This window comes from the organism of the source record quoted next, unplaced genomic scaffold, assembly GCF_019419815.1.
Source record: "Pyrus x bretschneideri cultivar Hongxiangsu unplaced genomic scaffold, Pyrus_bretschneideri_v1 Contig44, whole genome shotgun sequence".
NCBI classification, from domain to species: domain Eukaryota; kingdom Viridiplantae; phylum Streptophyta; class Magnoliopsida; order Rosales; family Rosaceae; genus Pyrus; species Pyrus x bretschneideri.
Window position 1 is genome coordinate 3,536,474 of NW_025999768.1, and position 14,081 is coordinate 3,550,554.

The 14,081-nt window shown below is 38.2% G+C and overlaps 3 protein-coding genes across 13 annotated transcripts; 2 read left to right on the top strand and 1 right to left on the bottom strand.

The window, feature by feature from the left end:
• Positions 1–188: 188 nt before the first annotated feature.
• On the top strand, positions 189–3,946 carry LOC103933844 (leucine-rich repeat receptor-like protein kinase TDR). Its single transcript, XM_009343534.3, is given in 3 exon segments — positions 189–1,237; positions 1,239–3,048; positions 3,298–3,946. Coding segments are annotated over 3 exon segments (2,889 nt in total). The 5' UTR covers positions 189–493; the 3' UTR covers positions 3,633–3,946.
• A 409-nt stretch (positions 3,947–4,355) lies between these two features.
• Positions 4,356–9,370, top strand: LOC103955948 (DNA replication licensing factor MCM5). Of its 2 annotated transcripts, none has more exons than XM_048567455.1 (18): positions 4,356–4,723; positions 4,828–4,971; positions 5,172–5,351; positions 5,455–5,553; positions 5,642–5,778; positions 5,876–5,981; positions 6,273–6,404; positions 6,476–6,553; positions 6,739–6,843; positions 6,987–7,078; positions 7,160–7,292; positions 7,385–7,480; positions 7,664–7,758; positions 7,857–7,947; positions 8,144–8,253; positions 8,368–8,497; positions 8,648–8,754; positions 9,111–9,370. In XM_048567455.1, the coding sequence occupies exons 1-18, from the start codon at positions 4,436–4,438 to the stop codon at positions 9,187–9,189; spliced, it is 2,202 nt and encodes a 733-aa protein (XP_048423412.1). In that variant the 5' UTR covers positions 4,356–4,435; the 3' UTR covers positions 9,190–9,370. The 2 variants fall into 2 exon arrangements, with proteins under 2 accessions (XP_048423412.1, XP_009366136.2); XM_009367861.3 differs by having other exon boundaries at positions 4,357–4,723; positions 8,648–8,749; positions 9,028–9,370.
• Positions 7,466–13,587, bottom strand: LOC103933856. Of its 10 annotated transcripts, none has more exons than XR_007251937.1 (11): positions 13,294–13,581; positions 13,137–13,211; positions 12,873–12,956; positions 11,908–11,984; positions 10,853–11,014; positions 10,161–10,205; positions 9,839–9,924; positions 9,654–9,716; positions 9,245–9,307; positions 7,996–8,236; positions 7,466–7,917 (listed from the first exon to the last, which is right to left on the bottom strand). XR_007251937.1 is itself a non-coding variant. In XM_048567456.1 (7 exons), the coding sequence occupies exons 1-5, from the start codon at positions 13,511–13,513 to the stop codon at positions 10,898–10,900; spliced, it is 573 nt and encodes a 190-aa protein (XP_048423413.1). In that variant the 5' UTR covers positions 13,514–13,581; the 3' UTR covers positions 9,368–9,716; positions 9,839–9,924; positions 10,853–10,897. The 10 variants fall into 10 exon arrangements, 1 of the variants encoding a protein (XP_048423413.1); XR_007251936.1 differs by having other exon boundaries at positions 7,996–8,529; XR_007251938.1 differs by lacking the exon at positions 9,245–9,307 and having other exon boundaries at positions 7,996–8,529.
• Between the last annotated feature and the right edge of the window lie 494 nt (positions 13,588–14,081).

A 14,081-nucleotide genomic window follows, 5' to 3' on the forward strand; every position in this document is an offset into this window, starting at 1 on the left:
ATGCTCTCAAGTCAATGCCAAAAATCTTAGAAAACGCTATAGGTTGCGATATTTCCTTGAACATTTTTTTTTAATTTTTACAGAATCTTTGAACGTCATTATACTTAGTTTTGCGTCAAATTTTTCGTTACCTCTAAATACCCTATGTATTTTTTTAAAGTCTCTTTCTAGATATTTCTATCTATTTTGTCATGCGCATCTATCTAATAAACATATTTTCTAACCGAAATATTTGCAGATTTTCGATTTACATGTTCAAACAAGTCCGCCTACTTTATGTCGATTTGTTGCACCAAAGAAAGAAAAAGAAATTCAATAAAAAAAAAAGAGAAAGAAAAAGAAATTATTCCTCCTTTCCCTCTTTTGCTAGTTCCCATGCAGTCCTCACTCGACTCTCACACAAAAACAGATTTCCATAATATCTGACACATTTTTCTTCCAATCGGGCATCCAAAATTGTCTGCTCTCTCAGTCATCCCAACTGCAAGTTCCAATGGAGATTTTCCATTCCTCCTTCTACTTAATCCTTCTCCTCCTCTTCGCGGCGGTTTCCGCCGCCGATATCTACTCAGACGCCCTTCTCAGCTTAAAATCCGAGCTCACAGACGCCAATGGCAGCTTGAAAGATTGGATTCTCCCTTCTACAGAAAACCCACCTGACAAAATCCACGCATGTTCTTGGTCCGGCGTCAACTGCAACACCAACAACTCCGCCGTCACTGGCTTAGACCTCTCAATAAAGAGTCTCGCCGGTGAAATTTCCGGCGATCAATTCGCCGTCTTCGCCGACCTTGTATCACTCAATCTCAGTCACAACTCGTTCTCCGGTCACCTCCCCGCTGGAATCTTCAACCTCACCAACCTCACAACATTAGACATCAGCAGAAACAACTTCTCCGGCCACTTCCCTACCGGCGTCTCCGCCCTCCAAAACCTCATTGTACTCGACGCATTCAGCAACAGCTTTTCCGGGTCGCTCCCCGCCGAAATTTCAGACCTTCAGAACCTCAAAATCCTTAATTTAGCCGGAAGCTACTTCCGGGGACCGATCCCGTCGGAATACGGGGCTTTCCGCCGGCTCGAGTTTATTCATCTCGCCGGGAATATGATCACCGGAAGCATTCCGCCGGAACTGGGGAAGCTCAAAACAGTGACCCACATGGAGATTGGCTACAATTTTTACCATGGAAGCATTCCGTGGCAATTGGGGAACATGACGGAGCTCCAGTATCTCGACAGTTGCCTATGCAAATCTCTCCGGCGCCGTCCCAAAATCCCTCGGCGATCTCGACAATCTCGAATCCCTCTTCCTTTTCAGAAACCAGCTTTCTGGGTCAATTCCGCCTGAGCTCAGCAACATCAGAGCTCTCCAAAGCTTGGATCTTTCCGACAATCTGATTTCTGGGTGGATCCCAGAAACCTTTTCGGAGCTGAAAAACCTTAGACTCCTCAGTCTTTTTTACAACGAGATGAGCGGCGAAGTTCCTGACGGAATTGCAGAGCTTCCGTCTTTGGAGACGCTGCTTTTGTGGAACAATTTCTTCTCCGGCAACCTTCCCCGGAGCTTGGGGAGGAACTCGAAGCTCGGATGGGTGGACGTCTCCACAAACAACTTTAACGGCAGCGTTCCGCCGGATATTTGTGCGAATGGTCAGCTCCTTAAGCTGATGCTGTTTTCGAACAATTTCTCTGGCGATCTCTCCACTTCTCTGTCAAACTGTTCGTCTCTGGTTCGTCTTCGACTCGAAGATAACAAGTTTTCAGGTGAGATTCCATTGAAATTCAGCACTCTGACTGACATCACATATGTTGATTTATCTGGGAACAATTTTAGTGGTGGGATTCCAATGGATATTTCAAAAGCTCAAAAGCTTGAGTACTTCAATGTCTCTAGAAATCCAGAATTAGGGGGCACAGTTCCTGCAGAAATGTTGGAATTGCCAAATCTTCACAATTTTTCGGCTTCCTCGTGTGGCCTGATTGGCAATGTTCCTTCGTTCGAAAACTGCAAATCAATATCTGTTGTTGAATTGAGCAAGAACAGCTTGGAAGGAACTGTCCCAAAAAGTATTTCTAGCTGCCGTGTTCTTGAGAGGATTGATTTAGGTAGCAATAATATATCCGGTCGTATACCCAAGGAGCTTGCAAGTCTCCCTGCTCTTCTTGTTCTTGACCTGTCACATAACAGCTTCAATGGACCAATACCTAAAACTTTTGGTTCTTCTTCGAGTTTAGTACTTCTAAATGTGTCTTACAATGATGTTTCCGGGAGTATTCCATCCGAAAAGGTATTTAGAATGATGGAACGAAGCGCTTTTGATGGGAATCCAAAGCTGTGTGGAGAGCCTCTCAGATCATGTCCTGGCTCAGTGTCTATATTTGGAAGCAGAGTTGCCGGGAAGCTTCTGTGGATCGCACTACTCTGCATCGGAGTAGTTATGTTCGTTACTCTATCAGTTATGGGGATATTTTACTACCATAAAGGCAGCAAAGGCCAGTGGAAGATGATCTCATTTGCTGGACTTCCTCAATTCACAAAAAATGATTTATTGAAGAGCTTCAGTTCGACAGAATCCATGGATGCATTGCCACCTTTGTCAGCTTCAGTGCGGAAAGCAGTTCTGCCAATGGGAATTGCAGTTTCGGTAAAGAAGATTGAATGGGGAGCAAAGAGAATGAGAGTTATGCTGGAATTTGTAACACAAATAGGAAATGCAAGGCATAAGAATTTAATTCGATTGCTTGGAGTTTGCTACAACAACCATCTGGCTTATCTCTTATACGATTACTTGCCCAACGGAAACTTGGCTGAAATGATAAGTGTGAAAGGTGAATGGGCAGCCAAGTACAAAATTATCATCGACATTGCAAAGGGATTATGCTTCCTTCACCATGAATGTTATCCTGCAATAGCACATGGAGATCTGAGATCAAGTAATATAGTGTTTGACGAAAATATGGAACCTCATTTGACAGAATTCGGGTTCAAGCATCTGCTCGAGCTGAACAAAGGTTCGTTTACAGCAGCAACTTCCACCTGGGATGCAGGTATGCATAATAAGATATGTTCTTTCATGTAGTAGAGATGATTATGTGGTGGTTGTTTTGAAAAGTTATAATCCGCCACGCCAAACATATAATTTAAGCCCTTACACCTACCACTTCTGAAATCTTGGGAAAATTACGGAATTCCAGTAAAACTCAACGATATGATTAGAAACAGAATTATAAACAATTTGATATCGTTCGTGTATTAGCATTGACCATTTCCCTGAGTGCTCTTCTTTTGTTGGACAGTTGATAACATCAGTGGCACAAAAGAGGAGCTATGCAGGGATGTATACAGCTTTGGGGAGATCATGCTGGAGATTCTAAGCAACGGCAGGTTGACAAATTCTGGCGCAAGCATACAGAGCAAGTCGAGGGAAGTTGTTCTGCGGGAAATTTACAACGAGAACGAAGCTGGTTCCGACATTTCAATGCAAGAGGAGATAAAACTGGCAATTGAGGTTGCTATGCTTTGCACCAGGAGTAGGCCATCCGATCGACCATCCATGGAAAATGCATTGAAGCTTTTATCCGAGTCGAAACTCCAGATGAAAAATAACCCAACTTTTGATACTGCAGGGTGATGAATTTAGATGCAGAAACCGAAGATATATACACAAGATGAAGTGAGTGAGCTGTTTGTAGCCAGTTAATTTGTTTTATAGTTTGTATTGTAAGCATAATAAATGTTGTGCTGTATAAGAGTGCCATGTAATGTAAGTTTGTGTACCATTGCGTCGGTTGTCTAGGTTAATCATGTACTTACTACTATGCGTTTTAACGTTATTGGCTTGAGATAGCCGTCATGGTGACCTTTGGTAATTTTACTCCTCTTGAATGTGAACATAATGGATACACTACATGTGTACGTGTGAGTGATATACCACTGTACGACTAAAATACGTGTATTTTATGAAATTTCTTAATGAAAGTACAATACAATGATTAAAAAAAAACAAATTATTGGATTTCTACTCATGCATTATGGGTATAAAATTCTTCCTTAATTATTGTAAGAGGTTTGATCCTCCCCTTTCTTTAATAACAATAAATAATAAAAAAAACAATAAAAGAAGAAAGAGGAAAAAGAGGGTCTATTCACATTCAACGGCCCCGGTAAGCATTGGGCCTTTACACCTCAGAAATGGGCCGGCTTGTCTGTCCCGGCCCAATTCACAAGTCCATTATTAACCATGGAGTCACGTGCTACTGCCAGATGTTATCAACCTCTTCCTCTTTCCCGCCAAATCATTCCCGCCAAAACGGCGCGCTCCTCTTCCGCGCGGTGCCCTACCATTTGACCTACAGCGAGGGAGCATTTTAGAAAGAGAAAGTGGGAGTTAACACTGTAATTGTAGATAGAGAGAGAGAGAGAGAGAGCAGAGACATGTCAGGGTGGGACGAAGGAGCGATCTACTACAGCGACCAAGCGCAGTCGCTTGGCGGCGACGGCGGAGACGGCGGAAGCAACGCCGCAGCCGCCACCCGCCACTCGGTTCTTCAGAAATTCAAGGAATTCATCCGTAGCTTCGAGACACAGAAAAATGTGTTCTCGTACAGGGAGAGCCTCCTCCACAACGCTAAGTACCTTCTCGTCGACATCGAAGACCTCGACTCCTTCGACGCTGACCTCGTCGCAAAGCTCCGCTCTGCCCCATCCGATTACTTGCCTCTGGTTACCACTTGACCTATCTGCTAATTATCTCCTTTAGTTTTCAATTAATCCTTGTTTTAAGTTGTTAATTAATTTTGATTGTTTTAATTGTGAGGGTTTTGTAGTTTGAAAACGCCGCCGGTCAGGTTTTGGCGAATTTAAAGACGAAAGTGCCCGGAAATGAAGGGAAATTGGAGGAGCGAGTGCCGGAGGATGTTCAGATCTTGCTGACGTCCAAAGAAGACCCGGCGTCTATGCGCCAGCTTGGGGTTGGTTTTTTCTTTGATTTTTTTTTTCTTGGTGTTTGTATTTCCTGTTTGGTTGATGAGAAAGTTTGGGAGAATGATAAAACCTTTATTTCAGCTGAACATAAAAAGTTAATTATTTGAGCAATGAGAATTTGGGGAATGGTGTATTAGGATTTTATGGTTAGGTTATGCTACATAATTTAGTTTTTAAATTATTGTAGGCACAATGTATATCGAAACTCATCAAGGTTTCTGGGATCACTATAGCTGCTTCGAGGGTCAAGGCGAAGGCAACTTATGTGATTGTCATGTGTAAGAACTGTAAAAATGTGCAAAGGGTACCTTGCCGGCCAGGCCTTGGTGGCGCAATTGTCCCTCGCTCTTGCAACCATATTCCTCAGGTTTGTTATATTCCTTGTTCTTATGTTCCTTTCTTTCGGTGTTTTCTTGCATTGTCTTTCTTTTCTAGTTTGGTATCTTATACAAGGGATTGCAAATGTTTAGCCTGGAGAAGAACCTTGTCCGCTTGATCCGTGGGTTGTGGTTCCTGATAAGAGCAAATATGTTGATCAGCAAACCTTGAAATTGCAAGAGAATCCAGAGGTGATGATCTTAATTTATAACGAAAAGAATTTTAAGTTGAATTATGGAATCTGGATATAATTAGTTGTTTTTCCCTTGGTTTATGAAGGATGTACCTACCGGAGAGCTTCCAAGAAATATGCTTCTATCCGTGGATCGTCATCTCGTTCAGACAATTGTGCCTGGCACAAGATTAACCATCATGGGCATTTATAGCATCTATCAAGCTTCCAATTCTGCCACATCGTGAGGATTGTTATAACTTTAGATGAATGTTTTAATGTCTTTGTATACTGCTCTTCACTGCTGAACTTTGATGTTTACTCTATTCCGTTCTATGTAGCCATAAAGGAGCAGTTGCTGTTAGGCAGCCTTACATCAGAGTGGTAGGAATAGAAGAAGCAACTGATGCCAACTCTCGGGGTCCTGCTGCTTTTACACAAGATGAGGTATTGGTTGAACTCAATATTTGGGAGTATCTTTAACATCTTTTCTACATTGCTAGTGTGTTCAACATGTGCAGTTCTTGTTAGTAAGTATAGGTCTCATGGAGTATTTAAGCACTAGACAATTGGTAAATTTTGGTGTGGTGGAGAATTGTTTACTCTAATACAAGCCTTAGCTGTATATGATCATAAATTCATCTTTTTTATTTTATTTTTTGGTCATATTTTAATCGAAGTAAGCTTTGTTATAGAACTAGTAATATGACTTTTCAACCATTTTTTGTATGTTTGCAGATAGAAGAGTTCAAGAAGTTTGCTTCGGAAGATGCATATAAAAATATATGCTTGAAAATTGCTCCCTCTATATTTGGTCATGCAGATGTAAAGAAGGCTGTGGCCTGTCTTCTGTTCGGGGGATCTAGAAAGGTATATCCTGAATTTTTGTCTGTAGTACTTGTGTGGTTATTGATTGTAACAACCCATTCTCCTGCAAGCAGCATTTGCCTGATGGTGTGAAGCTAAGAGGTGATATTAATGTCTTACTTTTGGGGGATCCATCTACTGCTAAATCACAGGTTTGTTCTCGTATATTTGTTTTATGGGCTCACAGTCTAAGTGGCAGTATACAATTTTTAGCAGAAAAATATCTCTGCTCAGTTTAAGACCTATTTTCCTAGCCATGTGAGAATAAGACAGTTTATGCTCTTCTTCCATTGCTACACATGGCACATGCTGATTTGATTTCAACTTATCTGTAAAGTTTCTCAAGTTTGTCGAGAAGACAGCTCCCGTGGCTGTGTATACTTCAGGAAAAGGGTCATCAGCTGCTGGTCTTACAGCTTCTGTGATCAGGGATAGCAGTTCTGTAAGTTCCTGATCTTCTTTTGATTTTAATTTAACGATACTTGTTGTCTCTAGTTTTGTAATGCCTTTCACAAAATATTAGCGAGGTAGTTGTCCCTTTCCTTCGGAAAATGTCTCTAATTTCAATTTCTTGGTGCAACCCAGCGTGAGTTTTATCTTGAAGGAGGAGCCATGGTTTTGGCGGATGGAGGTGTTGTCTGTATTGACGAGTTTGACAAAATGAGATCAGAGGATAGGTAATGCAAGCTGGATAGATCTTGATGTGCTTAACTTTAGTTTTTCATAGAGTTCTAATAGATTACATTGTTGTGGCTTAGGGTTGCTATTCATGAAGCCATGGAGCAGCAAACCATATCCATTGCCAAAGCGGGAATAACAACTGTTCTTAATTCTAGAACCTCTGTGCTTGCAGCTGCTAACCCTCCATCTGGACGTTATGATGATCTGAAGGTACACTGCCATTCTAGTTGATCTAATTTAAGAGTCTTAGATGCAACTTGTGACTTCTTTGAATATTAACTGACACAATTGCTTTCTTTCAGACTGCTCAGGATAACATCGATCTGCAGACGACAATTCTGTCGAGATTTGACTTGATCTTCATTGTTAAAGATATCAGAATGTACAGTCAGGATAAGGTATTTTTAATATTGCTAATTCGAAGTGTTTTGCTCAATTACTTTGGGAGTACAATTCTTCTTGTTTTCTTTTAGGTGGCATTTCAACACCTAACATGTACTATATCTTTGAGTGTCACTGCTGGTCCACTTTGATCGTACTTCCTTTTTCATCGGTAGCTTGACTCGGCTTTTCAATGACAGACTATAGCGAGTCATATCATAAAGGTTCATGCATCTGCTGGTGCAGCACTGGGTGATGGTAGAGTAGTTTCTAAAGAAGAGAATTGGCTGAAGAGGTATACCACTTTGAAACACAAGTTCATACATTCGTTATAAAATGGTGCCATTGCAATATCAATGAGATGTTGAATTCTTTTTCTTTGCGACATTGTAGGTACATACAATATTGTCGAACTGAATGTCACCCCTGCTTATCAGAAACTGCATCGAGAGAGCTGCAGAGTAATTACGTGAAAATCAGACAGGTATTCTTGCTGTTAACTTATTATAGTAAGGATTGAGCAGATGCCTACCCAAAAATTCTCATATGGTCCTCAAAGAAGTTGATCATGCTACAAGTTCTATGGAAGTCCCATTTGGTTTCTCTGTTAACTGGATCCACATATTGGTATATGGTTCTCAAGGATCCGATTGACATCATCTTCATGAATTTTGTTATAGGACATGAGACAGCTAGCGAATGAAACAGGGGAGGCCGCAGCAGTGCCAATCACCGTAAGGCAGCTTGAAGCTATAGTGAGGTTGAGTGAGGCCCTTGCAAAAATGCAACTGTAAGTATTAGTGATATTGATTGATGCTTAGGAGTTAGGACTTCCAGTTGTAATGTTTATTAACATGAACGTGAACTAGAACATCACTATTGAAAACCACAATGTCAAATTCAGGCGCCACGAAGCTACTGAGGAGCATGTTCGTGAAGCAATAAGACTATTCAATGCGGCCACAATGGACGCGGCAAAGTCTGGAATACAACAGCAGGTCAATCTTACCGGTGAGATGGCTAATGAAGTTAAGGTTAGTAGAAACTATGTTATTGTCATCTTTTCCTACAAGAAAACAAAAGAAACGACTAGATCAGAGATAAAACATCATTTTCATTCTCTCTTTATCTTTCTCATACTCTTATCTTTTCCAACGCGCTCTTAATTTTTCTCCCTTAAACAGCAAGCTGAAACTCAGATAAGGAGAAGAGTAGGCATTGGGAACCACATATCAGAGAGAAAGCTGATCGATGAGCTCACAAGAATGGGAATGAATGAATCTACTGTAAGTACGAATTTGATTAAATATCATTCATAGTTGCCTCCTCACATAAGCAACTAATCTGGAAAAGTACGATTATTTGGATTTGATGCCTCTCGGGTTGAACTGTCTTCCAAATATTGATAATATCACATACAATAGTGTGATTTTGGGACAAATGAACATCTGAAAAAGGACTATTTCAACTTAGCGGACCATTAGAAACTAGCTGGCGATTGCTTCCGCCAACATCTTTTCGGTCTGTTGGTGATTTGATTGATATCACTACTACTAATTTGCAGGTAAGAAGAGCTCTGATAATTATGCACCAGAGGGATGAAGTTGAATACAAGCGAGAAAGGCGCGTAATTTTGCGCAAAGCATAAAGAGCTCTGATAATTATGCACCAGAGGGATGAAGTCGAATACAAGCGAGAAAGGCGCGTAATTTTGCGCAAAGCATAAACACTTGTTACCTACACATTTACAGGGCAGTTATCTATTGTTTCTGTAATCTTACCTTAGTGACAAATTAGCCTAAGCTGTGCATTAGTTTGTACTAGAAATCAATGCCCGCGCGTTGCTGCGGGATTAAAAATTATATGTAAGATTGTATTCCAAACATATGAAAGATTGTTAGATAGAAGATTAATACTATTTACATTCAAATTGTTAGAAAAAATTTATATACAAAATATTTAACAAATACAATCCACATACAACAAATCGTAGATTTTTTTAATATATTTCATGCATTATGTTTGATATATAGACAATACCTAACCTAAGTTCCAGATATAAAATGTGTATATCGAATCTAAATGGATCTTAATCTGTTAATCCTTATAATAATTGGGGTTACTAATATAGTGTCAAGAAATGATTGGACAGAAGAACATGGGTAAACCTGTGACAAAAGACATACTTACAATAATTCAGCCATCAATCTTAAGGTCTTTCGGATCGGAGAGCTGAATCTTAATGCAAGCTTTCTGCAATTTTCCAGAAATACAAATAAAAAGTTAAAATCCAAGTCTAAAAATTAACTGATATCCCAACTTTGTAATAAATTGTGATGACCAAATCAACAAAATAGAATGAAAACATGACTTACACATTTAAGGCATGCTTGAATCTTGATCTGAAGTTGGTGATGAGTCGATTGGTTGTCACCAACTCTAAATGAGAATTCATCAGAACCTAGAAATTTAAATAAAGAATTTTACAAAATCAATATTTACTAAAACCCAATTATTTTGTTTATGATGTATTATGGCTTGCCAAAGACTGAAAAATAAAGTAAAAATAAAAATAAAAAGCACAACAAAGAGTCAAAACTCAGTCAAAAATCCATCTTCAAAGTACTATTAAATGCCAGCATTTACCCAATTTTAAGAAATTGAATTGTTAAAATTTAAATACCATGATCAATTCACCTTCCTTAATATTTTCTAAAGTTTCCTCGCACCCCTCTTTAACCGCTGCACCAAAAAGAAAAAACAAAAAAAAAAAAACCATATTACTCTTTAAATACTAAAATTGAAGATCTTAAATTCATAAATTATCCAAGACTTAATAAGGTCGTCAAAATAAGCATCCATCATAACAATAGCACTCAAATCGTGCTCCTTTGTTTCCCAACATTTTCTCATCAACCAAGCAGAGGAAAATTGTGTTCAACTAAATAGGTAGCAGTTGTGAGTTGGGTTTCACCTCTTTAAATTCATAATATTTTTAACATGCATGTCCATCATTATTTCTTTAATTTGCTTTCGAAATGGGGCAAGATCATGTTAGTTTAAAACTACTGTTAACATGTTATCATTCAATATAGTATAACATGGATCAAACAATTAAAGTTCGTAAACCCCAAAAAAAAAAAAAAAAAAAGATTAGAAATTAATGGAAAAATTATTAGTCTGACATGATAAGTTGCAAAACCTACATCACCAAATCGTTTTCGCTCAATGCTAATAAAAGCCTAACATGACTAAGTTGTAGTGCAAAGAATTTTAAGTCTCTGAGTCCCTTGAATGATGAAAATGCTTATAATCACAAAGTTCTCTGAATTTGTAGAAGATATATACCACATAATTAGACTAAAAAAAACTGATTTTCAAATACATACCAAAGTTGAACTCTTTCTCCAACCAGTATCCGATGACTAAAAGGCTCAACATATTAGCCAATAAATAGAAAACACCCCATGTAACCAATTGCAAATGATGAGAAGCCACCCCTGGTGCCTGTCACCACCTTCTTTAAATCCAAAGCCCCCATCTTCTGCAACCTAAACCAACCAAAATCCAACACAACACCATGTTATACTTGTAATCTCTGTCAACTAACAAACTTCAGAGCAAAAAGAGTCTTCTCCAATTAGGACTAAAAACATCCACCAAATGATTTCAGATCAGTCCCCAAACTTGTAAAACATGTTTTTCTGCAAATAGGACAACGAAAAGTACGAAAAACTTAAAACCAACCAAGTGGTTTTCTTAAAGCAAGAAATTGGAGCTACCACAAACAGAATGTATCAAGTTAACAATATGCAATCAATGAACTATTTCATAACAAAAATAGCTAAAGGCTTAGACCCAAATGAGATTAAATGTTAGGAATTCAAAAAACAAATTGAAAAATCTAATTCCAAAATTCCAAACACCCACCAAATGGTTTCGGATAAAGTTCTAAAGTTGAATACATGTTACCCATACATAAGGGTACATAAGAATGAGAAGTAAAGTATGAAAATTTTAAAACAAATGGCCAATCGTGCTCTTTGGCAAATTACATTTTGAGTTTGGCTGTTTTTCAGTTTCACTCTACCCTTAGATTTGTTCTTCTTTATGAGTAGACCTTCCAACCCAACATCTATTCACATATATAATTGCCCCTAGCTACACCAACACGAATCCAAAATCACATATATTCTCTAATGTAAACTAATTCCTAGCTAATTAATATGTTCAAATCCTAATTTTCTCATATGATTATGTACCAATAGGAATAGGCGAATCTGAAGAAACCCCAAATTTCCAGTCAAAGGAAAATTAATACAACCTCTGGAAAAAATAATCAGGAGATAAAAACTCAAATACCAAAAAATAGAATCAGTAAAATAATCGTATAAATTGTGATTTAGATGAAAATATAGGAGCAGGGTAAAGATTGGAAACGCACAGAGAGGGAGGCCTTGTATTTCTGCCAATCTGAAATCCAATCCTCCTTGGCCCTTGACAAACTTCTTCGATTACCACCTACACAAAGAGACAATTATCTCTTGAACCCTTTTCAGAAAATGAAAAATGGATTTGAGAGAGAGAGAGAGAGGAGAGAGATAAATTAGGGTTTAAGAGCTAATTAAAGGAGATTGCATTGTGTTCATTTTTTCTTTTGTTTTTGTTTTAAAACTCACTCTTAATCAGGATTTCCTCTTTATCGTGTTTATAGTCTTTATTGTATATTATGCCTACATTATATCCCCATTTCAGTAAGAAATTGAAATCGGAATCAATATGCTTTTTGAGTAAACATGGTGTTTTCATTACATCTTTTTCATTAAATCTTCCATAGATTAATACACCCATGATCAAAATGGTCTACACGAATAGCCAAAGATTGACACAATTCACGTCCTCTCTCTAGCTAAAGAAAAACCTCTATATTTTTCTTTTAAAAGCTCCATTCACATTATCCAAAACAATACGTAAAAAAAATAAAAAGAAAAAAAATTCCAAAATGAATACAGGTGAACCACAAAAATAAAAACTGAAATTCAAATACTTAGAAACAATGAACTACATCCCCCATTCATGAACATAATCCACTTCTCTCTTTATCTCCCCCTCTGTCAGACTAAACCAAAACCCTCAATCTCTTTTCAATACTGCAATAACATAACTCAACATAACATGGAATGAAAATCATTTACAACTTAGAACAAAAGAGACTAACTTATGCAACACCACCTAAAACACATAGAAAAAGGAAACAACATTCTCCAAATACACAAAAAAAAAAAATTAAGAACAAATGGATTTGCACAGATTCAACGTTCACAATATACAAAATTCAACCTCCACAATATACAAAAAGTAAAAATTTTGTTACACAAAATCCTCAAAGGAAGATACTAAATTATTTACCTTGTGCACAAAGGGCTTCGAAGTCTATACACCGAAGCCTAAAAACAAACAGCAAGGTCTCCTGATCATACACCCAAGCTGGATCTGACAATATAAACAAACTCTCAAAATCACAGAATCAAAATTGAAACAGAAAAGCCATCTGTAAATTCAAAACAACATGCAAAATCACAAATACAAAATTCAAACAAAAAACCCATGTGGACATTGAAAACCACATAAACAAAATTCGAAACAGCCACACGGAGAAGTCACGAAACTCACCAGAACATGCTAGATTTCGTGGGTAAAAAACCGATCCTGATCGAATCGAAAAATTGATGAAATAGCTGATGAAATCTGTAGCCACCGAGAGGTTTTAAAATCACAAAAATTTGAACACATAAAAGAAAATTCAAAAACAATAAGCTGGAGAACTCACCAGGAAACCCAAGGTTTCTGCAGGATTGACGATTTCCTGAAAACCATGCTTTTCTAGGTTTAAACTTTCTTCCCGAAGGCAACGGACCTAACATTATTTGGAAAGAAAATTCGATCACGAATTGAAAAAAAAAAAAATTGAGAGACAGAGAGAGACGAACCTGAGCTCGAGAGAGATCGAGAAATCCGTGGAAGCAAATGGAAGATCCCTGATTTTCCATCTTTCTTCCGTTCTTGGATGAGCAACACGTGTATAGCAGGAAGAAAATCCAACGAAAAGGCACACGGATGAGGATGTTGACAGAGTAAAGCGAAACAACGAAAAGCGGAGCTTAGGCAATAGGCAAAACAGTCTGCACTACAAAAGCTACAGGGGTAAGAAAATTTGTATCCACATGACTCACTGAGGTTTTAGTATTGTATTTCGTCCAATTTTTTCCATGTGAAATGGAATGAGCACTTTGTGTATGAAATTGTGAAACCATGTTTTCTCCAACTTTACCCTTCCATGTGCCTTGCACGTGACAATTTCGTACGAGAAATTAATGAAAATTGATGGACGTCTTTGGATAGGAACTCCTTACAAAACTGTAGAGATTTGTATGAAACGGAAATGCTAAGATGGTGATGTTTGAATTTGAACATGTGTGGAAATTTAAAACACGTGACGTTTTGTTTTTTATTCATTATGTTATTATGACATCTCAGAATAATGGAGTAGGATTCTCTTTTTTTTTTTTTTTTTTTTCCTTCCCTCTCCTCCGCTCCTATTTGAACGGTTGTGGTTAA